Genomic DNA, 25,760 nt, shown 5'->3' on the forward strand with positions numbered 1-25,760 from the left:
GTCCTGCTTAACACCCTCTCTTTATAAGCAGATGTTTAAAGGTCACATTAGGTCCTTTTATAAACTAAATCACAATAGCAACGTTCGTTCATTTCGCAACCACATTTACAAAGCCAACATTTTAGCACCCTATTGAATCCTAACCTGCTTCTAGGATCTCTTAGATACTGGTTGCAGTCTGAAAGACTTATCCTTGCTTGATAGGGAATATTTAAACAAACTGGACATACAGAAGTTCATAGGACCTGACAAATGCGTCCGTAAGTGCTGAGGGAACATGCTGATGTTGCATGGCTGCTCTTATCTCTGAAAAGTCACAGTGACCATGAGAGGTTCCCAAGGTCTGGAAGAAAGCAAATGTCACTACCACCTTCAAGAAAGGCAAGAAAGAAAATCTGGAGAACTACAAGCCACTCAGCCTCATCTCAGTCCCTAGGAAGGCAGTGGAGCAAATCCTTCTGAAAACCTATTTCAAACACACAAAGGACAAGAACACAATCAGAAACAGTCAGCACAGATTTGTGAAGGGGAAATCATGCTCAGTCATCCTGATGGCCTTTTACAATTGGATGACAAGCTGGATGGATGAAGGGAAAGCAGTGGATGTTGTTTACCTTGACTTTAGTGAGGCATTCAACAGGACTTTAACATCCTCATAGGGAAAGGGATGAAGCACAGGTTAGACAAACGGACAGCAAGATGCATTGAAAACTGGCTCAACTGCCACGTTCAAATGGCACTTTAAAAATAAAGGGAGTGAAATTTTACTGTTTATTTACATAAGAGTATGTGAATGAAGTTACCATGATTAAAGAAGCTCAATATCATAAAGGACAGGGCCCTCTGTTTCAATAGTTACAATTTTAAGAGGACCAACCTGGTCCAATCCAGCTCCAGTTGGGATAAATGTACCCAGTACATGTGACAGCCAGTTGAGGTGTCTTTTCTTACCACCTGGCCCACAGACTTCACTTCCTTGTCATCTGCAGGCTAGTAAATACTTTTTTCCACTAAATAGAGAAGCAGTAGACTAGCATAAGCCAGCAAAGGTTACTGGCTTAAAAGTGGGGTGAGAGAAACACAGGTCCTAATTCTGATTTTATATCACTTCAAAAATTACAAAGTACCACTAATGTCAGAAGGCAAAAGCAGAAAATCTACATCACAGATTCTCGTGAGCTTCCGCTAGTTTAAGACCAAGCATAACTTATCCTAAACAAAATTTAACAGAGTTAAGTAATGTCAGAGTCACAACAGAACACATGTATCTTAATCACACTTCTGTAAAAGCTCCTGACCAAAACTGAGTATACTCTCAAATACATTGCTGGAGCATGACTAAAATACATCTCTCTCTTCGTGGTTTTGCAATGATGTTGTACTGTTTTATCTTGTAGAAGATAAGCTTTAGCACTGTCCAGATCCTTAGGCTGCATTAAAAACTCTACCTATCACACATATATTTTAGGTAAGTAATTAACCTAGTTAGATTCTTTCCTCTTCTCTGCACATGCCTTTTCTAATGGCTGATTTTAGGATGTCCACAAAAATGGTATTGCAGAAATCAATGGCTGTCACATCCGCATGTTGAGTTTACTCAACTCAAGATGTAAGGACAACACTTAAAAGTTCTAAACTTGTTTTCCTGGCAAAACATTTCTTCATACACAGCATCTGCTGAGATTTAGAGCTTAAAGTATGTTGGAAATACTATATACTTCATCAATGCTAACCAACAGCTTTTCATCACATTTATCACTATTCCCATTGACAGCTGCAGAGAGGCATTAGAATAACGACTAATGGTCACACAGCACTTCCACAATCAAAACTCTGATTATTTTATTCCACCTTGGCACTTGCACTTGCACTCAAGGTCGTTTCTCTTACAGTAGAGCATCTTCAGAGACTTCTCAATGTCATGAATGTGAAACAAACAAGTGTTTTCAGAAAACAGGAACTGAAGAGATGTAAACAGCGATGAGAACACATCTGGGAGGCTGTCAGCTAAAGAGAACATCCTGCAGTAATTCACATTCATCCACAGAGTAAGGTTATTCACTTTCCACCCACCCACATTTTGATTAGGTCAATTCTGCCTTCTTTTGTACACATATCTTTTCTGTCTTTAAACAAATATGTGGTGCCACTGTTAAAGCAAAGCAAACTGAATTCTGTCAGGGATATCTGTCAGGATTGCTTTGTGCTTCTTCAGTCCGGAATTTGAACAGCATGTTTAAAGAAGACAGCTCAAGGATAGTTTTACAAAGACTGACATTTTAAACAGTGAAGACACTCCAGGGCCTCTTAAATCATGAAATCTCCCCATTCAGCTCAACGGTTGGACTATGGGAAAAATTGGATGTTCTGTGACTTCCACCCGCCTTGAATGAGCAGGGGAAATCAAGTAGTTGAGAGCAGAAGCACAAGAATACAGGCAAATGCTCAGGCTTTTTGATCTGTTAAGTGTCCTTGACCATAGATTGAAAGATTGCATACCAGCAGATGAAATGTGATTTAGATCTTTTTAACACAAAAAACCCTCTCGAAATCTTTTAAATACAGTTCCTTTGAACTGAAAACAATACCTCTTCTAAGAATAATCACATTCATAAACATTTCTGCTAGCCTAGGTGATACAGACAGGACCCCATCTCCCTGCTGCTCTTGAAGAATTCATGGTCCTTTCAACATTCTTCCTGTGCTCAGCACATGAAGTAAAATATAGGGATCATAATTTGTCAATAACAACACCAAGTATCAATGCCAATCATAAGTATCAATTTATTTAGAGCTACTCACCACATACACATTTAACTCCAATTTCATTAGGAGAGCTGAAAAGTCTTACTGGCCAATAACTTGCACACAATCTGGTTGAAGATTATATGTTCTCCCCATTATTCAGGTCAGTCTTAGTCACTACATTTTCAAAAACTCAAGAGTCAGGGAGGGCAAGGGCAAGACACTTCACTTCAGCTGGCCTCCTTATTTTTGCCTCTGACAAAGATACATATTTGCATGAAGTCTTGGATCCAAGCTCACAACTGATGCAAGCAGGGACTTTGAAGTCAACGCAACCATGAACACATTTGGCTCATTTTGCTACTTCAGCCTCATGTTTGTTTTGACTTGTTCAACACTGACATGCTCAGAGTAGAATACAGAAAATTAATTAGTGTATCCTTGCTTATCATGGCACTGTAAGTCACAGTACTGGTATTGTCCAGCATATAGCAAAAAGGAATGTTTTTGTACAGGACCCTGTTTTTGTCACCTCTTTTTGCACAGGACCACAGTTCCACTCATTACAGAACACGTTACTATGATGTAATGGGTCATTTAAAGCTATTCAAGGCCAAACAATCTCTCAGTACCTCGAAGACTGACCTCGGTTTTCATCTGAGCAACTTCCCAGAGTTGCTATACATAAGCCCCTTTAAATTTAGTAACTACAAGTAGAGACAAATTTATCTCCTAACAGATCTAAATAGCATAGCAAATGTATGAGCCTGGCATTAGTACAGGTCAGCAAAACCCCAAAATAGACTAAGAGGGAGTCACCTCACAGCTTAGACACTGTAAACTATCCCTCCCTGGCTTTGGGCTCTAAACTATTAGAATGGTACACACAGAAAAAGCAGGAGCCAGAATACAAAGAATGTTCAACTTTTCACGTACCTTTGCCAACTTGTATTTCTGAGCCAGCCAAACCCATTCTGCAGGAGATTATGCATTAATTGCATTAATGCAGGAGATAATGCCTCAACTTGGAACAAGGGAAAAGTTGTTTCAATACTCCCGTCACATTTAACCCTGAAATATTCTGAGAATTCAGCAGTAACAAAATACATCTTTTGGAAGAAGTTCCCCCTAAATCAGAACTTTCCAGCACTGCTGGGGATCAGAAAATTTTTCATCTTCAAAACATCTGCTTTTTAGGCTCAAGCTGCTTTTTTACAAACAACACATACAATTTCAGTGTGAATATCTCATAAACGTTTCCATAAACAGATTGCAAGGAAGAACCAATCTTAAGATTCTTCACACTCCCAACTCTCAAGATGCAGAGAGTCCACATCCTCATATGAAAAACAAACAAACCAACAAACAAACAAAACAAAGGGAGCTATATTCAAGTCTTTGAAGCTTTTATGGTACAAGTTAGATCTTCACAACTCCCATATTCAAGACCTTCACATCTAAAAATGGCCTTATGGGCCACCATCTTCAGTGTGTTGTTAGTAAAGTGTTGTTATGAATGTATCAGGCAGGAGGGATCTACAAATTTCAAGAGTTTCCAGGCATATCTAAAACGTTTAAACATTTACTTGTTTCTCATGTGGTTTAAACCAGAGCTTTGAATAGAGGAAGTATGTTCCATTAGTCATTCTGTACAACCCTGACCTATGGCTCACATATATTGAACTGGATTCCCAAGGCCTAACTGAATACATGACTATCAGCTTCAATCATTTTGAATTCAGAAGCATTTTTCAAAAGCTGCAGTTCCCATTCTTTAGTCCCCCTTTAAAAGAGAGATCATTCATATTGAAAAGGAAAAAATAAATTGCATACAGTTTGGAAGAGGGAATATGTAGGTCTTGAACTTGTCACATTCCTTTGAGTACAAAGGTAGCCTACATTGTCTAAGAAACTTTTATATTAGATTAGAGATATAAGAGCTGTGTGAATAATTGTATTTTGACAGCAACACTACTGTCTTCTCAAGGGACCTGCTGAAAATAGCAGTGTTCAAATCACCCTCTGCTTTTAGCACTTTGATTCCAAAACTGAGGGCAGAATCCACCTGGATTTTAAGAAGAAAAAAAAATTGTACCGGATTAAAAAGAGCTCACTATTGGCAATAATATTTTGATAACATCCAAGTGTCAAGGCCTTAACATATGCTGGACTGTGCATCCTGATTTTCTCATTGGATTTTTCCCTTGTTCAGGAAGAACTCTTGCTGCCGGGAGGAGATGGACAAGACTTCTGACCCCTGCCCCTGCACTTGCTTAAAAGGGAGAGCAAAGGTCACACAGAAGGAAAAAAGGTTTTAAGCTTTCAGTGGAAGGGCAGATGTGAGCTGGAATTTAGCTGGAGGGAGGGAAAGGAGAGGGGAATGAAAAAAAAAAAAAAAAAAAGAAAAATTCAATCCGCTCACAGCTCTTCTACAAATGTTGAGGAATATCAAACTCATTTGCAAGGCTTTAAGGATTAAAGTTCTTGCTGAAGTACAGTACTGGCACTTGTAGTAAAAATAAATAAAAGTTTTTCCATTCCCATAAACAGCTATTGCACCTTTCCAGTCAGCCTCACTCTCAAGTTCATCCAGTGTAAATTCAGCCTTACTCTCAGCTCCCACGAGTGCTCTACAGTTTTCACTGCATTCCCCAGGACAGACTCTTCTTGTGACCTTCAGACCTGTGAAGGTTGTGTGATGAACGTGCATTTTAATGATAATTAAACACAGTCAAGTTCATCTTTTATCATTTTTCCTCCAGGATAAGTACATGCATCTCCCTAAGGAATTTGACTCTCTCCCACTCCCCATTTCCCCCTATAAATAGGACCACTACAAACCCTGCTAGTCTAGTTTGCAACTACTGCTGAACTCTAATACTTTTAGAAAGAGGAACAGAAGATGTCCAGTAGTCATACATGCAGGATCAGAAAACTTTTCCAAGGGTTTGTCAAAGGAGGAGGACAGGGCTGAAAGGTCCCTCTTTCTACCTGTGGTCTGAGTCTGTGTGAACCATTCACTGCACTCACGTTGTGCAGGATGCAGTTCAATATCCTGTAGTGCAGCAGGTGGTAGGATGACTCTTCACAAACTCATTACTGTCCCACAATACTGGCAGATTTGTCTGCATATCCAGGTCCACTCACCACTAAAGAGGAGAGAGCTAACATTCTCCAAGCTCCATTAACAGAGATGCACAGCACAGCATATAAAATGTAAGGGGGCACTTCAAAATAGCGGTCAAAAAGAAAGTTCCTCTTTATTCACCTGGAAGATGTAAGTTCTTGTATTTACAGGTAATTGTGATGGCTTAAAACATGAACCAGCTGCTTGGGGACTCACTAAGGGAACTATGGTTGCTGTTCATCCTCATTTTGAACACTAGCCCGTGTCCAAAATTTCAGGGGCTGCAAGACTTACATTTCTGGCCACACAATATAAAAGAAAGAAAGTTCAGAAGAAAAGATCTGGGTTTTTTTATAATCAATGGTAGTTGGTCACAGCCAGTACAACACTAATTAACAAGTATAACACAAAGTTATTTCATGTGTCTGAAACTGGTCTGGTTATGTATTTTACATGTATTTAGATAGCTAAAGAAATACAGAAAGAAAAAACAATGCACTATGGTTATCTTTCTGTCAAATTACTGTATTTAAGAAACAATACATATTTTCCCCTTCACAAACAAGTTTGTTTTTATCCTTTTGCTAGCATGTAATGTAATACAACCACTACTGAACCTAAGAGGTGAGGGAAATTAGCATATTCAGTAATAATTAAAGCATCAATATCCTTTCTGACTACGAGCTGGGAAAAGTATTTCACAGTTTATTGTTCAAGTTCTTAAGTGAAGGTGTAACACAACAGGATGACACCTTCACTTACACTGAAGAAGGAACATTGTTGTTTATATATTTCCTTACAAGACCAACAAATTCAGAGGTTTGCGAAATATCCCAGAAGGAAGCCTTCTGAAGAGAACTTCATGAAGTACTTAATTTCTTGCTTTGTATTTGGTTGCTTTCTCAATGATTAAAAAAGAAAAAAGAAAAAGAAGGGTAAAAGAGAAGACTCACTAGTAGTGAAATCCCTCCTTAAACAGCAACAAGCTGTTTTCTAATTAATTCTGGCTCAAAAACTACTTCTGAATTCATCAGTGATCACAAATCCTCATTTTAAAGACTGACCATTAAGTTATTACTGGGAGAGAGAACAAGTATTGTTAAAATATTTTAAAGAAATGTGTTTAGATGTATTTTGTCTTTGTTATGACAATAGTGACCATAACCCTTGCCTTGACATGAAGGAATGTGTGTATCTCACAGGAAAGTTGCAACCTTTTGCACCTAACCCCTCAAAAAATCCCAATCTCAGCACAACTGTGTTGTCATACGAAGCTTCACCAGAAACATAAGTGATAGAACAGGCAGGGCTGGGAACTAGCAGGAAGCATTTATATCTCAGTCCATCCTGAGCTATCAGGGGCTCTGATGACTTAGCCTTTCTTTCAGATGAGATAAAAACCAGAGGTCCCAGCATCTGGTGGCCATTAGGAAACCAGAGATATTGGAGTTATTAGACACTGAATCCTGGTCGTATTCCAAGACAAACAGCCATATTCAGCCTTCCTAATAATTCCATACTGTTTCAGAGAAAAATCACATCTTCTTCTACCTATCCAAAGGTGCTGTGCAGTGTTTATTGCTATGCTGCAAAACAAAACACTAACCCTGCAGGAGTGCACTGCACTCCACAGTGACACAGCACTTGCTTCACCTCTTTTATCCATTGTCTCATAATGGCTATATTAGGTTCTGTTACTGGCATAACTACCCTGAGCCCTCAGTCTCTAGAGTGATGGAATGTGGACAGGCTGCACATCCTGCAGTGGGACCTACAGAAATAATTTACATGGATGAAATCCCTTAGAGTTGCTGGAGTATCATTGCAAGGAAAGCACAGGTGCCCGGCTGCCCTGCACACCATCCTGCTGCTGCTCTCTCAGGTACCTCCACGTGCCACTTTACAAGTGTTTTTCCCAGTTGTACAATCTTTGTGTCAGAGGTAAGCACTGACATTCCCTATGCCAGTCAGTCATCTGACCTCGGTGCTCCCAAATTACTGCTCTTACCAGTTCTCCTTTGGTCAGAAAAAGACTCAGGTTATTAACAGTTATTCTCCAAGTCACACGTCAGTTAAATGGAGAAATTAGCTCAAAACTAGACTGGCTAAATATCCTCTCCTCCTTTAACCTTCTTCCAGAGACCAAAACTACAGATGTCTCACCATCACTGAGACATACTGAATACTTAATCTGGATATGATGTCAAATTTGCACTGAAACTCTTTCCACCTGCTGTTACTGTCTTTTGAGATTCCCAAGAGGTCAGAACTAAGCCCTAGCTGTATATAAACATACACCCACACGCATTTTTACTTGAATCGAGTATAATAGCTTTGGATACTCTAATGTTAATCTTACCCAAGGATTACAACCCTGATTAATTTTTCAGTTTGTAATGTAATGTTCCTAGAGCGAACACCAATATGTTCTTTCTGGCTTGACCGGGGCAGATTTTACCTCAGTATATGAAATAATTTGATGTTTTCTGGAGAGTTAATGTTTCTGTTGTTGCAAGGAAGAGAAGAGAATGATCCCGTTGGATTGTTGATCATTGACTCAAAAGATTTATGATCTGAGCTATCACATCAACAATCAGTTTAACAATAAAATGCTGTTGCAGAAAGGTTCCTTTTTTATGGTCTCTATTTTCATGCCAGCAGCATAAAGCACAGCTGTGCTCTGAGCTCACCATCCTGCCACAGGACTGAGAAAGAACAGTTTCGGGAGCAATGACAATTGTTTCCAAGACTTTCCTCAGCCAGATAATTATCAACACCCTCCTACTGCAGTAAGTGATTTTAAATCAAAATCAGGCTTGAACCTCCACTTCTATACCCCAGAACAACATTTAATTCAGGTATTCTCTAGGTTTTAAGAGGCAGAGGAGCTGCCACCCTTAACCAGAATGAATATCAGAGGAAGCTGAGTGTACACAGCTCCTTAAACAGCAGCAGCGCAATTCTACGGTTGGTGTGATGAGACTGCCCCTTGCTGAGCAGTATTTTCCCAGGATTTCTTTAGGTTTTGCATGTATCTGGCAGGTTGCAAATCTTTTGAAGTAGGGATTGTGTTTCAAGTCTGATTTTTCATATACGAGAGCACAGCAGGGTCAGATGCGGTGACCCGAGTTCACAGGTGTGAGCGTTACAGATGTAGCAATAAAAACGTGAGAAGGTTCCCAACTCCACAAAGTGATCTTTCAGAGAAAAAGAAAGTATGCTGTGTGCACATGAAGGTACTTTAATCTCGCAGATTTTTAACAAAGTTGATATAAGTAGTACCTGAAGATTACTTTTGAAATGTGAAATCTGAATAAAATTGTGTGCTTTGGGCTTCTGGTAAGTGCTGGATTTCCTTCTTCTAACCACAAGAAAAACAACTCACAGCTATCTGTACTCCCACACTCATCACACAGACTAACTTCTGCTGGGATAGGCACAAGACCTACAGATGCAGTGGGAGAAATACAATCGGAGCTAAAAGTTCAACCTACGAAGTGATGCAAACATTAACTTCCAACCTCCCCCCCCCCAGAGGCAAAGAGCAATTTCCCACTGCAGAGCAGGGGCTGCACATTGTACACCCTGACACCCTGCGGACTCCTTTGTGGGACGGAACACATTAATAAGGGCAAAAGGTTATTTTCCAGCAAAGTTTGTAAATTAAATTCTATAGAAAACCAAACAAAAGGTTACATGAGTGTTCACTTATCCATGAGCAGTGAAAATATTTCATTTCAGATTTTGCAATGTGTCCTAACAATGGCAGCTTATACACCGCAGGTACTCTGCAAACTAGGCTAAATTAATTAATATCAAATTTCAGCCAAATGTACTGACCTGAGAAAGGTTTCAAATTAGTTTTTTCACTTAATGAATTTTGGTTAAGACCTTTGATAACAAACAGTACAGAAAGTAACTGAAAGGAAGAACACACTTTATTTGATTACTTTTAAAGTATATAGACTTGCAAAGTGGTGCAAAGAGAAAATAAAGAATGGATTAGGAAGTTACCTAATTTATTTAGTTAGATAAGTTATTTTAAGGTATAAGTTGTCTAACTTATTTGGATTTAAACCAGCTACAGAAATATTCCCTGCCTCACACTGAAAAAGACACCTTACACTTCTTGTGTTGGAGGTGTGGAAATTTGCATCAAATCATACATTAAACTGCAAAAAGGGATGGGGCAGAGGCTTGCTGAGGACCCATCAGCAACAGCTGCCCTCCTTTTTCCCTACAGACACATCACCCACATGCAGGGCACAGGCACAGCCTCCTGCTAGGGAATGGCAACTGCAAACAGGATTACTGGCCCTGGCAGGCTTCTCTGCTGGAGCTTCTCACTCCATTTAACAGCTTTTCTCCTCCCACAAACTTCAGCTCATCCAGAAATGTAGAACAATATTTAGAGCAAGTGCAATCAATTACTGTCATTTAAAAGCTGTGCTTTGTTCTGAACACTTAACTGTGTCCAGTGTGCATCAAACATGACATAACCAACACGGCAGGTCCTGCGGGCCAAAAAAGGATGATTTATATATTTTTTTCTGACTCTTTAACCCAGACCTTTCTAAACAAACCTCCATCCAGCTTGTCAGAGATCCTGACTCCAACACCTCCAGGTGCCAATTGCTTCATACAGAGATGTAAGAAACCCCACAGCTGACAGGTCTGAGATAACCCAGCCTCAGGAAAACTGCCTCCTGATTTCCTCACCCCTGCTGAAGTCAAACATCCAGATGTTACATAACAGGTCTCTCCAGTCAAGCACCTGACTCGTAAGCTGTGGAAGAAAACCTGAGACATTTAGGATCTTATTTTTTTTCTCCTGGTTTCCTCAACTTTTGTCTAAGATTTAGGGAGAGAAACTGGTATTCTATTTTAAATATAAAAAATTAGCATGTACTACCATTAAAAGAATAGTAAGGCTACTGCAGTTAAGAATTGTGAAGTCCTTGGTGCTTTTAAGCCAGACCTTCTCATAATACTTCAAGAAAAAAATGTGGTATCACCTGTATCCCCATACAAAATACTACACTAGCTATGTTTTTATTTACATTATACTTTCATAACTTGAATAGAATAAAGTAACACCAACTTTGTTCTGTTGCTTTACATAGATGCTATTTGTTTGGTCCTGTCTAGGCTTTTATGTAGTACTAATTTCTAACCAGCCTTGTGGCACCTGAGTGGAATATATGTAAGGAAAAGAACAAGATTTAAGTCTTTAGTTTCATGAAATTAAAACTGAAATTCAAAGTTGCATTGAGATCAGTTTTTCTAAAACACATATTTTGTATGTTTTTATCATCATTCTCTATTCATACATATTAGCAGAGTGAGTAGATTAGTCATGAAAATCAAGAAAGAAAAATATTTGTATCTTCTTAGGAACTTGAGGAAAACACAAACAAGCACACATCCAACTCCTCCTCTAAATTTCTTTCAGTGTTACCAACAGTCACCTGTTTCAAAGTATACCTTGATAAACAGACATACAAACCACCGGGAGTAGCTTATGCATGATTATTTTCCAGATAGCTACAAACACGGTTTGGAGCATTTAAGAAAGTTACATGAAGCCATTCATCGAGCTATACTGAGAATAGAATCCAGGTTTCCTTACTACTTATGCCACAACCAAGTCCTCGTGTTTTATCTACAAAAGCTTCCTGCCCTAACCATAAAATACCTGACAGAAGTCAATATCCTGCTACAGTTCCATGATATCATCACACAGGAATTTGTGATTTCAGGCTTATCAAGAGCAAGAGGCTGCAGTGGCTACAAACCCAGCAAGCACAGTAAATGTCACAGCTCTGCCAAGTAACTGAATGAACTGTGGGGGTCTCATCTTACAGAGATAAACTGGTTCCAAACAGAATTTGAATTACGTTCCCATAGTAGTTTTATGATGAACTTAATTAATGGAAAGGGTTTGGTGCTTCTGTGCAACTTTTTCAAGCTACAAGTTGATACTAGTGCTACTTTGATACAGTGTGAGGAAACATCTAAATAATCAGGCTTAAGATGCCACTGACATTTGATATGTAAGGAAAATGAGGATTACTCATGCCAGACACTAAATAAAATTCCCAAAGAAACTGAGGCCCCCAGTGACATACTATGTAAGGTACAGACCAAATTCTCAGTGACCTCAGTTAAACACAATAGCCCAGAGCACACCTGACAGCAGTGAGTGCTTTTCAATTGTCTCTATCTTTCTTACATTTGCATCCACAACTTTTAAGGGTCTTACAAAACACTTTTACTGCCTACCTAGAAAAGTGAAATGAAAAAGGAAACGATATCCATTACTTTAAAATCAAAGAAAAGTCACAATATTCTTCATAAAGACTAATCCTGCTCTTCTCTTTTTAGAACAAAACCATGCAGACAAGGAAGTGTTGTAAATCTGAGATCTGTAAGCTGCTGGGCTGCAGAAGGGCCCCTCTAAACAAGCATGTTATGGAGCTAGCCTGTACCTGTGTCTCACTGCACATTCCTCTGGCAAAGGAATTTAGTCCTGAAACCTGGTACCCCTCTGCCCTCCTCTGAGTGAGCTCATAATACCGGAATGAAGAGGAGGGAAATAACTTTCTCGCTGGAATTTCTTTAATGGAAATTATAAGAACACATCTTGATGAAATAGATGCTGGAAGTATTTTGCCTGGTTGTTCTTACACACACAGAACACTTGTTATTATATATAGAAGACATAGAACTACCTCAGCAAAATTTATCCCTGGTAAATTCAGTGTTATCATATAATCCAAACAAAATCCATAGCCAGAATCACTGCACAAAGGTGCCTGGGCTGACAGTCTTCTGTGCAGGGAAAACTGTAAAACAATCATTCCAGATCTGGACAGTAACTCAGCCAAACAACAAAAAAAAAAACCCCAAAGCTTCATTAGTTTCATCATTTCATTAGTTTCACAAGCTGAGAGGTAAGAAAGAAAGGAGAAATGGATCTGGAAAGCTACAGTCAGCTGCAGAACACTTCTGGTAATTGCAGCTCAGAATGAAAATTATTAAATTCCTATTACTAAGTTTGGAAATGAAAAAAAACAAACCACTTGTTTGCTGAAAGTTGCACAATATCTACTGTTTTATGAATCAGACTTCTGTTAAAAAAAAACCAAAAATCAACCCATTTTTCTTTACCATAGCTTTAGTTTACTTCTATCCAAAATACTTGGTAAACACTTTGGTTTGTGGTTCATAAAGTATCCTTGAATTGAGTTGAAAAGTTATAGTAACACTGAAGATCTGATATAAACATTAATTAATTCTTCTCTACTACTGTCAGACTGTAGTTAAGACTCACTAGCTGGTTTTTAATCCCTGCCACTCCTCTCTGAAAGACGTGCAGAACTTGGCTGGATAGCACAAAGCTGGAAGATAAAACCCAACCACATTCTTAGGGAACTTCACAGTCTCGTGCTAGAGAAAGTCTCATGCTAGCCCATAAAGAAAATGCAATTGAATGGAGAGCCTTTAAGCAGCCATAATCAACATTTTACAGTTTTGTGCATTATTTGTTAGAGGTTCAAGCCTTCAAGATCTCCAAAGGCAGATTGTACAAGTCATCTCATTTAGAGAGGAGCCTTAGGGCACACAAAGCACCCGGTGCAACAGTTCAAAGAAGCAAAACTTGCTGCATGACTTGGGGCAAAGCTTTTTTCACACATGCAGGGCAGTAACACCAGTACTTAGCCTGGCAGGGTGGAAGGACATCTGCAAATTGCTACCAGGGGTGAAAGACAACACAGTAATGCAACCAGTGATTATGTATTTTAGAGTAAAAATTGCAACGTGTTTCTTCGTATTATTTAAGGAAACGGTGTGAGATGTATGTGCACGATAAATGAACCCTACAGAAGGGACAAAACAGACCAAATGTTGTTGCTTGTGAACATGCCTGTCACAAGGCATTTCAGAATTTGACCTATCCTGCAACTGTCAGCCCTCAGGAGGGCATGCAAACACATTTTACCCTCAATGGAAAACGTGCTCAGACACATTAAAAGATGTTCTGACCCAGACCCCGGGTTCTACAGTCACAGAAAAGCAGTCTTTGCAGAACCTCCGAGGTGATTTTCCAACCACATTCTTAGGGAACAGATTACTTGAGGTATGGGAGGCCCTCAGCTCCCAGAGACCCCGCTGAGGGCTCTCCACACCCCACATGCTCCAGGGCCAACACATTCACATGGAAATTGCACCACTGAGAGATACAGGTCAAACCACAGTTTGGAGCTCACTCTAATTATCTAGGCAGATTTTGGTTTAATCCTAACAAGATTATACATTCAGAGAGATTAAGGTTGTTAAAAGTACCACAGAGCAAACCATATAATCACTACCTTCAAGAAACCATCTAAAGTATTCCGTTTATGGTCACCAACTCATTTAACTTTAAAACCTCTGCAGACCTCTGTGGTATTCAAAGAGTATTTTCTGTATCTATTTGTGGTAAAAGTAGGCTAAGCATCTGACATTTGCTTTGGTGACTAGAACACATTTGTTACAGGAGTGGTTTGAAAGCTTCTTCCTTTCAACACCATATTAACATATTTTCTCTATATTGTTCTTAAGCTTACATCTTGGACCTCTTCAAGTCACAGCAAAAAGCCAAGTACCATCTGTAGAAAGAGATTTCACAGTCTGTTTCCAGTTTAAGCCAAAACTACTTTATTAGGTTAAAAATGCACTACTCTTCCTTTGTAAAAATGATCATATAAAGCTTACAGGAAGCGATAGCTGTTAAAAACTGTGGTTTTGATGAAAACAGAAAACTTTTGCTAAGTAGCAAGCAATGCATTTGGGTTACACCTATTTCCATAGTGAAAGTAAAGAGAATATGCATTTCAAAAGTACACCAGAAATAAAGCACCTTACTTTTGGCACCCAGGGCTTATTGGAAATCACCTCAGTCATGAACACAACACAGACTCACCACACTTTTATCTTTTCTGTTAACAAAGATTCAGCATGTTCTATGCAAAATGCTATATACACTGTGCAGTGCAAAACAGGACCTGCCAACCTCACCTTCCAGCTGAATCCACACTTCACATGTGCTGCACTTCATAGAAAAGGCAAAGATACCTTCATTTTACAGATAATGTTCCAACTTTTCAACCCCTCACACACACACACTTTGATGACAGTCTAAAACCTCAAAAGGAGGGCTGAGGCTGAAAGCCTACAGGCTCCTTTTATGGAAAAGTCTGAAGACTACTATAAATTCTTAATTTTCCAAGCTTGCTTTTTGCTCCTGCAGGCTATGTTCTTCCAGTTCAGTTACACCCTGCTTTGTGGATAGCTTTAATCATCAAAGTACAATACAGTGATTCACCCTCCTATTGTTTTGATGTGTTTCCACCATAGTAGTAGCATTAATGCCAAATTGCTTTTAAAAAATTATATAAATATATTACACAGAGCAAGTGATACCTGCACACTCCTCCACAGCAGAGGTTTGACTGATATAAGAAGAACTATTAGACCTTTAAAACAGTCCTGATTCTCTTTGGCTCTTTCTCATGTTATTCACTGTGTCAATTCATCTATTTAACTTTTTTACAGTAATGACATGAGTTTATATATATTTAAAAATACATTTTATTCTGAAAAATTGACTTGCCAGCTTATGAATTCTAAACAAACTTTAACAATAAAGTATTAAGAGTAATAGATTCATCACTTCTCTTATAATTATATCATTTTCTAGGGAATCTTTTTTGGTTTAAGACTTCTTTTCAGAACTAGACATTATTTCATGTCCATGGAAAGATACCTTACTACTTGTGAGGGCAGGATCTTAATAGAAAATATTATCTTCAGTGATTCAAATAACAGGATAAGGAACATAAGAAGCAGATTTGAAAACACTAATGCAATGAGAAGAGGTAAGGTACATGCAGTAATTAAAAAGTCAGGAAAAGACAAAGCAATGACTTGATGCTATTTAAAGCTTTAAAATTATGCTACTAGCAAAAAATAAAGCTGGTAACATTTAATTTGCAAAGATTTTAAGAAGCACAACAGCATTTTTAAGTCCATTTCTTGCTTAACTGCACTTTCCTTTTCCTCTCTACTTTTGAGGTCAAAATCGACCCCTTCAAACAGTGATATAAATTCATTTATGCAGTTGGCTTTCAGCTGACTCTGTACAAACATTTCTATCCCAATCTCTAGAAAGCTGCAGGTTTTGATCTGTCAGCCAAAAAACTATGCTAAGGAAACAGTTAATGGTGTTGTTGCTACCTTGTTGCCAACCTCTTTCACCTTCAATGGAAACGGAAAAATGACAAATATGCAAACCTGAAGGAAAATTAAATCTTAGTCTCATATCTTATAGAAACCTTGAGGTATTGCCTTTTCTAGGGAGTTCTCGATTAGTCCAGATACAACACTTAGATGATGGTTAGATTTGACCTGTGTTGCACATCACACTGGGGTCTTGCCAAGTGCTTGTGTCAAGGACGGAATCGTTTGTTCCTGTTACTAATGGGGAAAGCAATGAACATTAGGTGCAACCCTCCTGAGCAGATTTGTGCAAGAGAGATTCCTGGCTAACAGGCACTGACACGTCCTCACTGCTGCTGGAGTGAGGCATCAGAGAAAGCACTGCAGGATTAACCGCCAGGAGTGATCCTGGCAGCCTCCCCGAGTGCTAAAGCACAAAGGAGAGCCAGGAAGGCAGAGGAGCTCAGGAGCACGTTGAGGCAGGGGCTGGAGGCTGTACAAAGTACAGTAGATTCCAGCCAGATAGGAGAAAATAGACCAGGGAGTAAGGCAAACTCAGAGTACAGTAGCTATTGACACCTTGGGGGACTGAAGCAAATCAGACCCATTTGGTTCACAGCGTTGATTCTCTCAGTATTAAAGTAACCAAGTGAGCAGAGACTGTGCAAACTGAAGGGGCTGGTTTAGTGGCCCAACAAGGTTGACACAGCCAAAGCTAATCAAAATCCTGCAGAAATAACAAGAAGGAAAGCACAGACCTAAGGGATCTTTGCAGCTCTGTATTCATTTGGGTACAAGCAGAATCAGAGGGCCAGCACTCAGCTCTGACCAGCACGAACTGTTAAAAAAATGTGGCAAAGAAGCCAACAAAGAAGCAGATCCATGGAACAGTTCTCTTGGCTTGGTATTATTTTCACCTCATTGTGTTTCCTCAAACCTGAGAGAAGAGGAAACAATTCTAAAAAGATGAATTTGAACATAAGTAGTAAGATTATTGTCAACAACTTTTGAAAGCAGAAAGTTAAACACAGTACTGGAAACTGCAGCAACACGACTTCCATATAAATCACACCAACAGAGAAGGGGAAGTTGTATAGAAAAACCCAAGGTAGGCTGAACTGCAGGAAATTTGTGCAAAAAGCACAGGAACAAGTTATTTACTTTCCCCAAGTATTTTCAGATTTATTGCCCACACCTCCAAATTCCCTTTTTGCAAGGAACAGGTAATGAGAACTGCATAATTCCACTCTAAATGCTCTTTCTGTTCAGACATGTAAATGGAAATAAGTATGTTAAAGCTCAGCTAGGGTTTATAGCCTTCCCAGGAGAGTGAGAGCCTTATTGGGCTATAGAGATATTTTGAAAGAAAAGAAAATAAATAAAAAAAGACAAATAATTAAAAAAAAAAAGAGAGAGAACTAAAAAAACTAACCACTTAAGGAAATTAATCATTATCCATAGAGGGGCACACAAATCCACTTCTCAGGGAAGAGAGAAGGTCAAGTACATCAAGAATTCTGGCAGGAAAGACTTTTTCATCTATATCTATCATGACTTCATGATCACCTCAAAATACTATTACACCCCTCTACAGTATAAGAATACCTTTTCCTCCCAGAAGGAATACCTTCCTTTTATTATTTTGAGGTACCTAAAGACTTGCCCTAAAAAGAACTGATAATTCCCAAAAAGTCACTGACAAAAGGGTAAAACTGGCTGGCATCTCTGAAATATGTTCCTGTTTCCTCAGCACTGTTTAATACAGAATCATGAGCTTTGCAGTGTTTGTAGCAATCCCTTCCTAGTACATCTCAGTGAAAGATGCTCAAAAACCAGGTGGGTCATATTTCCTGATACATAACCAAAACTGTCTGACAAGAGACTAGTTGGATGTCTACTCTTAATGCTCCAGTGAGCACTCAGTTAGGAGTAAAAGTACTTGCAGAAACAATAGAGTATCTGTATGATTAGGAAATTGCTTCTGGATCAATTATGCTCTTTTCAAAAAACACTGCAGCTTCCTATGGTTCAAAAAAAAAATCCGATTAAACACCAAATGCTGGCAATACGTTGGCAACCTTGCCTGAACAGATGCTGTGTCTCTGGGAGTATGGGATAACAAGGAATTCTTTTCTTCCTGTACAAGTCAGGAGTTACCAGTCCTCTTCCTGAAGCAGTTCTATGTCTACAAATGGAGTATACATTTGTATACATAGCATACAAAGCATACATAGCATACAAAAACTAAACAAGAAAGAGGCAGAGTTAAGACCTCATTGAGTTCAGTATTTGCAAGCCAGAGCCATTTTACCATCACAAATTTTTTTGCACTCTGTAACATTCTCATAATATCTGTAAACATCAGCATGTTACTGCAGCTACCCCAGAAGGAAGAGTTAGTAAGAGACAAGGTAGCAGGACCTTACTGGTGTGGAGAGTCTCTACAGCAAGAATGGACAAAGGGTGGAGAAGCCCCACCACAAAAGGCCCTGCCTACTTTAGGGACACCACCATGACTTACTAACAGCAGCTCTTAAGCCCAGGGAACACAGTGGCTGGCAGTGAAGCTGGCTTGTGTCCAGAAGGGGAAATAAAATCCTTCTTCAGGTAACACAGTGCTTCTCACACCTATAAAAAGGCAGCCACAACCTTAAATCAATAATGACATCAAAAAAGCCCTTCAGAACACAATCATATGTGTTACTCTATTTCATAGCTGCTGTAACCTGACATAGTATCTGACTGCCAAATAAACAGCCACTTTGTATGCTCAATTGTCTTCAGCACCCAGAAAATATTCAGCAAATAAACAATTATTTGTTCAGACGGGAGAGAAAGGGATAGTCAGCTTTAAATGAAAAGTTCCCCTACAAGTTAACATGTCTTGGCAAGAGCTCGATAATTAGCACTGTTATGAACAATCAGCTTCTTTTTTCAGTAATTCTCATTATTTTGCTACAGAACCAGGGTATAATTCTTATTATTTTACTATAGACCTATTGCCACTCAAACTTGACCTTCACAGAATGACCATTCTCAATGCAGTACTGAATCTTCACCAAACAACCCTCCACACCTATGCATTCTTACACATGAGAAGCCTTATCTGGTAAACAAATCCTGAGATTTAGAAGATTATGTTGGTATTTTACATTATTTCTTGAATTCTGTAGATTCCTTCCTTATACAAGCAACTTTACCATATATATTACCTCTTTCCCCATAAAGTTCACTACTACATAAAGATACAGCTGTAAAAATCAAATTACAGAAGGATTGCATACTTATAAATACTGATTGAATTGGCAAAGAAAAAGAAAACAGAACTTTATAAATACCTCTGTAATGGATAACATCATATTTGCAGAAACTGCATTGGAAAGTGTTATGATGAGAGCTGCAACTCTGTTTTAAATACCCATAATTAAACAGCTATTTTTCCCCTCTGTCAGAGACTCTGGGACAAAATTTATTTTTGGCCACTGAAAACAACGAGCTCTGTTCAATTAAGCTCATCCAGTACATATTAAAGTAAAAGATATTATGAAACATTTGTATCATAGATATAGAAACAAAACACACAGAAAACCTGGGAGACAGATAAATAAGACCACTTGTGCTAGTTTGTCATGAACAAGCAGAACTTCAGTTACTCAAAATAGAGCAGACTGCCCAGAACTGGTTTTCACACGTAGTTTTTATTTGCCTTACTTGGATACTGAAAATCTTTTGCTGAACAAGATACTAAGTGCTAAAAAAAAAAGAGAGTGGCTCTCGTTAATCTGCACATTTATTAGCAAAAAAATGGAAGAGTTGCAATAGTACATGAAGTCCACTCATAAAATCAAGCTAACTGAACTCCATCTGAAAGCTCAGGTGTTCCAACAGAACATGTCTGATGGCAAGTCCTTACAGTAAGTCCTAACAGTAATTCCTTAGGACATCACATCAAAACCAGCACGTATTCCAGATACACTCAACTAGCTGAACGAGGACAGGAAGGAAACAAATGAGGAGTTATCACCTCACCTGTATGCCAGGTATGCTCTCAGGGAGGCTCAGAATGACTGCTAGGACTATGATGCCGCTCAGCTGAGAGCTTTGTGAAGAGATGTGAATCTCAAATTTCATTGCAAGAGGCTGTCTCTGCATTTTGTGACCATATTCAGCTCATGCTCCACCTCACATTTATGAGAGGAAAACCCCAAAACATCAGCAAAACTCTGATTATCTTTTAAAAAGTCCCTCTCCTAAAAACTCCATTTTGCCCTGTAGCCTGGAAAAGCCTCAGGGGAGGACACTGATCAGCCAAGGCAAACCCCTGCCTCTCTAGCATCTTATCCCCCATAGTTCTGGACCAACTTTTGTCATTTGTCTGAGTGCAATGAACGTCTCAAGGACAGTACTACCATGTTGTTTTACTCACGCACAGCATCTCGTACTGACACTCCTGGCTAACTATTAACGCAAATTATTGATGATAAAAGATTGAAACCACGAATGAAGCATAGCTTGTAGAGTGACTGCAGCTGAAAGCTAGCAGGGGAAGCTCTTAGGTCACTCCCAGCAATTGGGCTACAAACGAGTTAACAGTCTCTGCAAAGTAACTGCAAGTCATCTGTGTTTTCAACATTTGGCTCAAGAAAACATAGATAGCATTACAAGACTAATTTTGTACTGCCATTCAAAATAGATCATCATTTACACCCAGGGAAAATAATTATAAACTGAGAAATTAATTCAGATACCCTTTAAAATCCTTTTCTTACAGAAAAGGGGATGACTACACTTCATAACTGAGACCTCTGTGGCAAAGCCATCTTTGATACAACTTTATTCAAGGTGCTGGCCTGGCATGTCAGCCACTGCCTACACTAGTCCTGTCCACAGTACCATTCCTGAAGAGTGCTCAAGAACTGGAACAATATTTTATGGACATTTCCTTTACAACAGATACATTATTGAAATTGGGGGTTTTTTAATGAAAGAAAATACGAACAACAGTTATAAATGACACCATTCCAGCAACAAGTGGACTGTCTCTGTGACTAGTCTTCTAGAAGTTATTACTCCTTATTACCCTAAAGCTTTAACCTCATTTTATTACCATGGTACTTCACTATGCTCTGTCCCTTCAAATTATATACCAGAAGACTATTAAGAAATGTTTCAGAGATCTTGCTTTTTCTAAGAAAGCTCTGCTTACTGCAAGTTCCATCACCAGTACCTTCTCTTAACAGCTTACTTCATGCTGGAAGGTCTTAGGATGTGTTTTTAAATCAGTGATACCAGAAAGTCATTAACATACTACCCTATCCGAAGTTCACAAAAACAGAGTTTTAATCTTTCTTGTTGGGCATGTTTGACAGCATTTTTAATAAAAATCATTAAATCCATTAACTGCTTAGACATGCAGAGCACTAGGTATTTTAAGGACCTATTTCTGATTCTTTTTCATAGTTGTAGACTGATTACATAGCAACTAAGATTTTGACTGTTTTCTAACCCTGAAGAAAACTGTCAGGCAAACTTAGAAATAGCAAGTAGATATTAATCTTATTCATTACAATAGACTTAAATTGACAGAGTCCCTTTATGGGCAATGAAAGATGTCAAGGAACTAACAGAAATCTGACTGCTTAAGAGATGTGTTTTCCAACAGATAGGAAGCAAAATCAGAGCAAACTATTTAAATTTGCTATCAGTTACATCTGCATCAATCAGGAATAATTTCACTGCCATACTGCAAGAATTTATAAAAATTACTATAAAGTGTCACACATTTGCTTCAAAGAGCCTTTAAAATACGTGCTTTATAAAAGTCATTTCCACACAGATTCCACTATAGTAAGAACTCTCAGAAGAACAGTTCTTGGTTTTGTTAAATAAAACTCTCTAATCTTTTAATCTTTGAGAAGATTAAAGCTTGTAACTACCACCTGATCAGGATGATGAAATTCTACTAGTGCAATTGATTATAAAAAATGCAAAATAGAATCAAGCCTTTCATATTTATGAAAAGTATAAACCCCTCTGCTACTAAAGACTTTTAAAAACATTTCTTCTCAGTTGCACAGGAAGGTTCTAATTCCTTAAAATTTTAATCAAAAGAGTAGCAAAAGCAGTAGAAAAACATTGGCTGCCAAGTCAAGAACACGTTTTAACTGGCTTTGTTAGAAATCTGTCCAAAGTTGAATTAAAATAAACTTGCTTAAAGCATATTATACTACTTCCATTAAATCACTATTGTATACTTGCTGTAAAATCCACACCACAACCATTACTGTACAATCTTAATTTACATTACAATATAAGAAAGACATTTTTTTAACTGCTGACTTTACATCAGTTGGACACTTAATTTAGGCTACAGATCTTCCAAAGGACTCTTTCATTCACTAGTTGAGTGGGCTAAGAATTGCAGCATCCCAGCTGCAGAAAATCTATTATAACGCCAAAAAGAAGAAAATTATAAACATTTAAAAAGCCTGCAATCACCTACTAATCTATTTAAACATTTATTAGGAACAGCAAGAGAAAATCCATGTTTATGTCATAAAATTGTCAGATTGACAGATCATAAAGTCATTGCTTCTGTACAACAACTTGGAATTTAAAACACATTTGCTAATAGTCGTGAACCTTGATACAACACTTAACAGCTTAATCCTTTAATTTCTCACATCACTTTTACTTAGTTATGATGTGTTGTGGATTGGATCCCTCGTGAACAAGGACCTAGAGGGTCAGCTTTTAGCAGAAAAGTTTGAGAAGAGACTAAAAGAGAACGAAAGCCAGTCAGGTACAAAGTGAGACACTGACCACGCTTTCAGACACTGAAAGCTGTTACACCGCACACAGATGGTCTTTCACCCCAGCACACTTTTCAAAAACTAGTCAAAGTCGAGCGGACGAAAGGCACAAAGGGACTTCGGAGCACAGGTGTACAGCAATTAAAAAAATATCCGCGCATCTTTCCCAGGGGGGCGGGGACGTGTCCATTCTCTGGCCGAAGGATGCCCAAACCCCGACAGGTTCGTCCGGGCACGTTCACCTCCAGCGAGCACTGGACCTGCACGCACTTACCGCACTCGCCAGCTCCGCGCCCAGCCAGAGGAGCAGCAGCACCAGCGCCCTGCGGGGAGGCAAAGGGACAGACAGTCACGGCGGGGAGCGGGGGCACCGCGGGGAGCGGGGGGGTAGCGCTCGGCACTCACCCTGCGCGCCCCATGGCCCGGGCAGCCCGCGGGCACGGCCGAGGAAGAGCAGGGTCCGCCGTCACTCGGGGCGGGCAGGGCACCGTGTGGCTCCTTCCCGGCGGAGCACTGAGGGTGCCCGGCCCCGAGGAGCGACCGGGCTGGAGCCACCAGCGCTGCCCGCCCGCGCTCGGTCACTGCTCGCTTCCCGCGGCGCCGCAGCCCCTCCAGGCGCTCGCAGCGTGCCCGGGCAGGAAGTTCGCGCGGTGTTCGCCGAGGCGTCGCACCTGAGCGGGGCCGGATGGGCCGGGACCGAGCGCGGGCGAGCCCCGCACCCGCCCCTCCGGAGGGGCGACCCGGCACTGCCAACAACTCCCCCTTGCCCTCACACGCACACAGAGCGGCTTCCGCTGCAGAAAATAGTCCGGGGTCCAGCTGCCCGCCCGGTGGCGGTGCGGGGCGGGGAGAGGCGGCGCCCGCCCTTGGAGCCGACAAAACCGCGGCGCCCGGGGGCAGGGCGGTGCCGGGGGATCGCGGCCCCCTCGGAGCGGAGCGGCAGCGCGCCCCACACCGCTCGCCCGCCCCCGGAGCGGAGGAATACTGTAGTCCCGGGAGGACTTGAGCCGGGAGAAGCGGGCGAGTGCGGCAGAGGGGCGGGCGCTGCCATCGGGGCGGCCGGCGGGAGCCGCCTGCAGGAGCCGCGCTGCCCCGCCGGGCTATGCCCGCGCTGCAGGGCCGGCCCCGGAGCTCCTGAGCGGGCGGGATGGAGCCGCGGTGGCGGAGCTGCAGCCTGGCCGCCGGCTGCCTGGTGCTGGTGCTGCTGGGGTGCTGGGGGCCGCAGGAGGCGGCGGCGGCGGTGAGTGCGGGGCGCCCTCCTTGTTCTCCGCGGGTGCTGCCCGGCGCCGCTGTCCCCGCCGGGCGCGGCCGCTGCGCGGAGCCTCGGGGGGAGCTTTGGAGCCTCGAGGATGGGGTGGCCGAGGGTGGGCTCCCCCTGACAGGAGCCCCGCGGCTCCTGTGGCGGGCGGGGGTCGGCGGCGCGGCCGGGCCCCGCCGGAGGGTCTCTGGGCTCCCGCAGGTGCCGGGGCTCCCGGGCGGCCCGTCCCCGCACAAAGCCCCGCGGTGCCGTCGGGCCGGCGCTGCGCGGGACCCTCACGGCCGGGACCGCCGGCGGCTGCGGGGAGGCAGGAGAGCGAGCGGGAGTGCGGGGCGGGGGGAGCCCGGGTGAGCTTTGTGCGGGCTCTGAACCCGCTGTTCCTCCGGGACAAAGGAGGAATGATTCCCCCTTGCCTTTCCCCCTCCCCACAGGACCTCCGTGAAAAGGTGTCTGAGCTCTAGCCACTGAGCCATCACCTGCCGCCCCGAGTCGCACCTGGACGTGGCATGTGGGCATGGCTTGCCGGAGGATACTGTGCCTCAACCTGGGGCTTAATTTTCCCGAGGGTTGTATTTCTGCTTCCGTAAAGCCCCAGCTGAGGTGCTAACGGAGATGGCAAATGCGTGCGCTGTAGCAGGGAGTGCACAGTAAACGACCTGGAGAAGAATTTTCATCTCTGTCTTTGAGAGAGAGATGCTATCCCAGCTTTCCTGGAGTGGCAGGGCCTTGAAACTGAGAGGTGGGAGAGGTGATCCCTGGCTTCAGGTTTCAAGGTATTTGACTAAGACCTCCAGCTGTTAACGAGTGGGAAAATTAACTAAAAAGGCTGGTGCATTTCACTAAAATGCTCACACTAACTGGGTTAACTTCAGATTTTTACAGCTCCTTTCTCTTTTTGAATTTTTTTTGAGTTTACTTGGAAAGGAGAATGAGTCCAAATTGCTGTTCTTTAGGATTACTCTCTAGTTGAAAAGTCATAATATGTTACAGTGATAAGTGTAGAGTACATTTCTGTGACTCCCCCCTTCCATTTTGTAGTTAGAGCTGACAAAATCTTATTTGTCTTGAACTCTCCTTTGAAGTGCATTCCTTTATAGTGAAACTTTGTAGACCTTTCATCTGCCCTCTGAAAAAGCAAAGACCAGCCATAATATACTTCCTTCCTCTTCCACTCCTCCTTCTTACCGTGCCCAGGTGGGAACCCAAGTGTAAGTGATACCAGTGTGCCACCAGTGCTTACTGATATGGGGAACTGCCTGTCTCCACATTGTCTGTGACACCAGTTCTGCTGCTCTGCTCGGTCCCACCTCACCCCAGGCTGCCTGCCTTAACTCCCACCCCAAAGGAGGACCCAGGCAGTCCCACCTACAGGGCTTCACTGGTTTAGCAGGTGGGGTTTGAAGATGGGGAGGTTTGTGTGCATAAATGTGGCCCCTTCCTCTCTTCAGGAAAGCATCCAGGCACAGTTCCGTGTGTGTGATTGGTGGGAGTCTGTGGGGTCTGGGAGCAGGACTGTGGTGGCCATGTAGGCAGTCCCCTACCTTGGAAGAAACAAAGA

The 25,760-nt window shown here is 41.3% G+C and overlaps 2 protein-coding genes across 6 annotated transcripts in view; one reads left to right on the top strand and one right to left on the bottom strand.

The window, feature by feature from the left end:
- The window catches only part of COL4A6 (collagen type IV alpha 6 chain), a 116,048-nt gene extending 92,187 nt beyond the window's left edge, over window positions 1-23,861 (bottom strand). For both annotated transcript variants that reach the window (XM_027716439.2, XM_027716438.2), the window contains exons 1-2: window positions 23,350-23,861; window positions 23,219-23,267 (exon numbers count right to left, since the gene is read on the bottom strand). In XM_027716439.2, coding sequence (XP_027572240.1) covers window positions 23,219-23,267; window positions 23,350-23,363 — 63 coding nt within the window. In that variant the 5' untranslated portion in view covers window positions 23,364-23,861. The remainder of the gene's footprint in view (window positions 1-23,218; window positions 23,268-23,349) is intronic.
- A 3-nt stretch (window positions 23,862-23,864) lies between these two features.
- Window positions 23,865-25,760, top strand: part of COL4A5 (collagen type IV alpha 5 chain) — a 78,008-nt gene continuing 76,112 nt past the window's right edge. For 3 of the 4 annotated variants that reach the window (XM_027716435.2, XM_027716434.2, XM_027716436.2), the window contains exon 1: window positions 23,866-24,184. In XM_027716435.2, coding sequence (XP_027572236.1) covers window positions 24,092-24,184 — 93 coding nt within the window. In that variant the 5' untranslated portion in view covers window positions 23,866-24,091. Of the gene's footprint in view, window positions 24,185-25,760 lie in introns of all 4 variants that reach the window. The other variant, XM_027716433.2, reaches the window with a different exon arrangement.

This window comes from Pipra filicauda, unplaced genomic scaffold (assembly GCF_003945595.2).
Source record: "Pipra filicauda isolate LSUMZ 115617 unplaced genomic scaffold, ASM394559v2 scaffold58_size5111680_pilon, whole genome shotgun sequence".
Classification (NCBI taxonomy): domain Eukaryota; kingdom Metazoa; phylum Chordata; class Aves; order Passeriformes; family Pipridae; genus Pipra; species Pipra filicauda.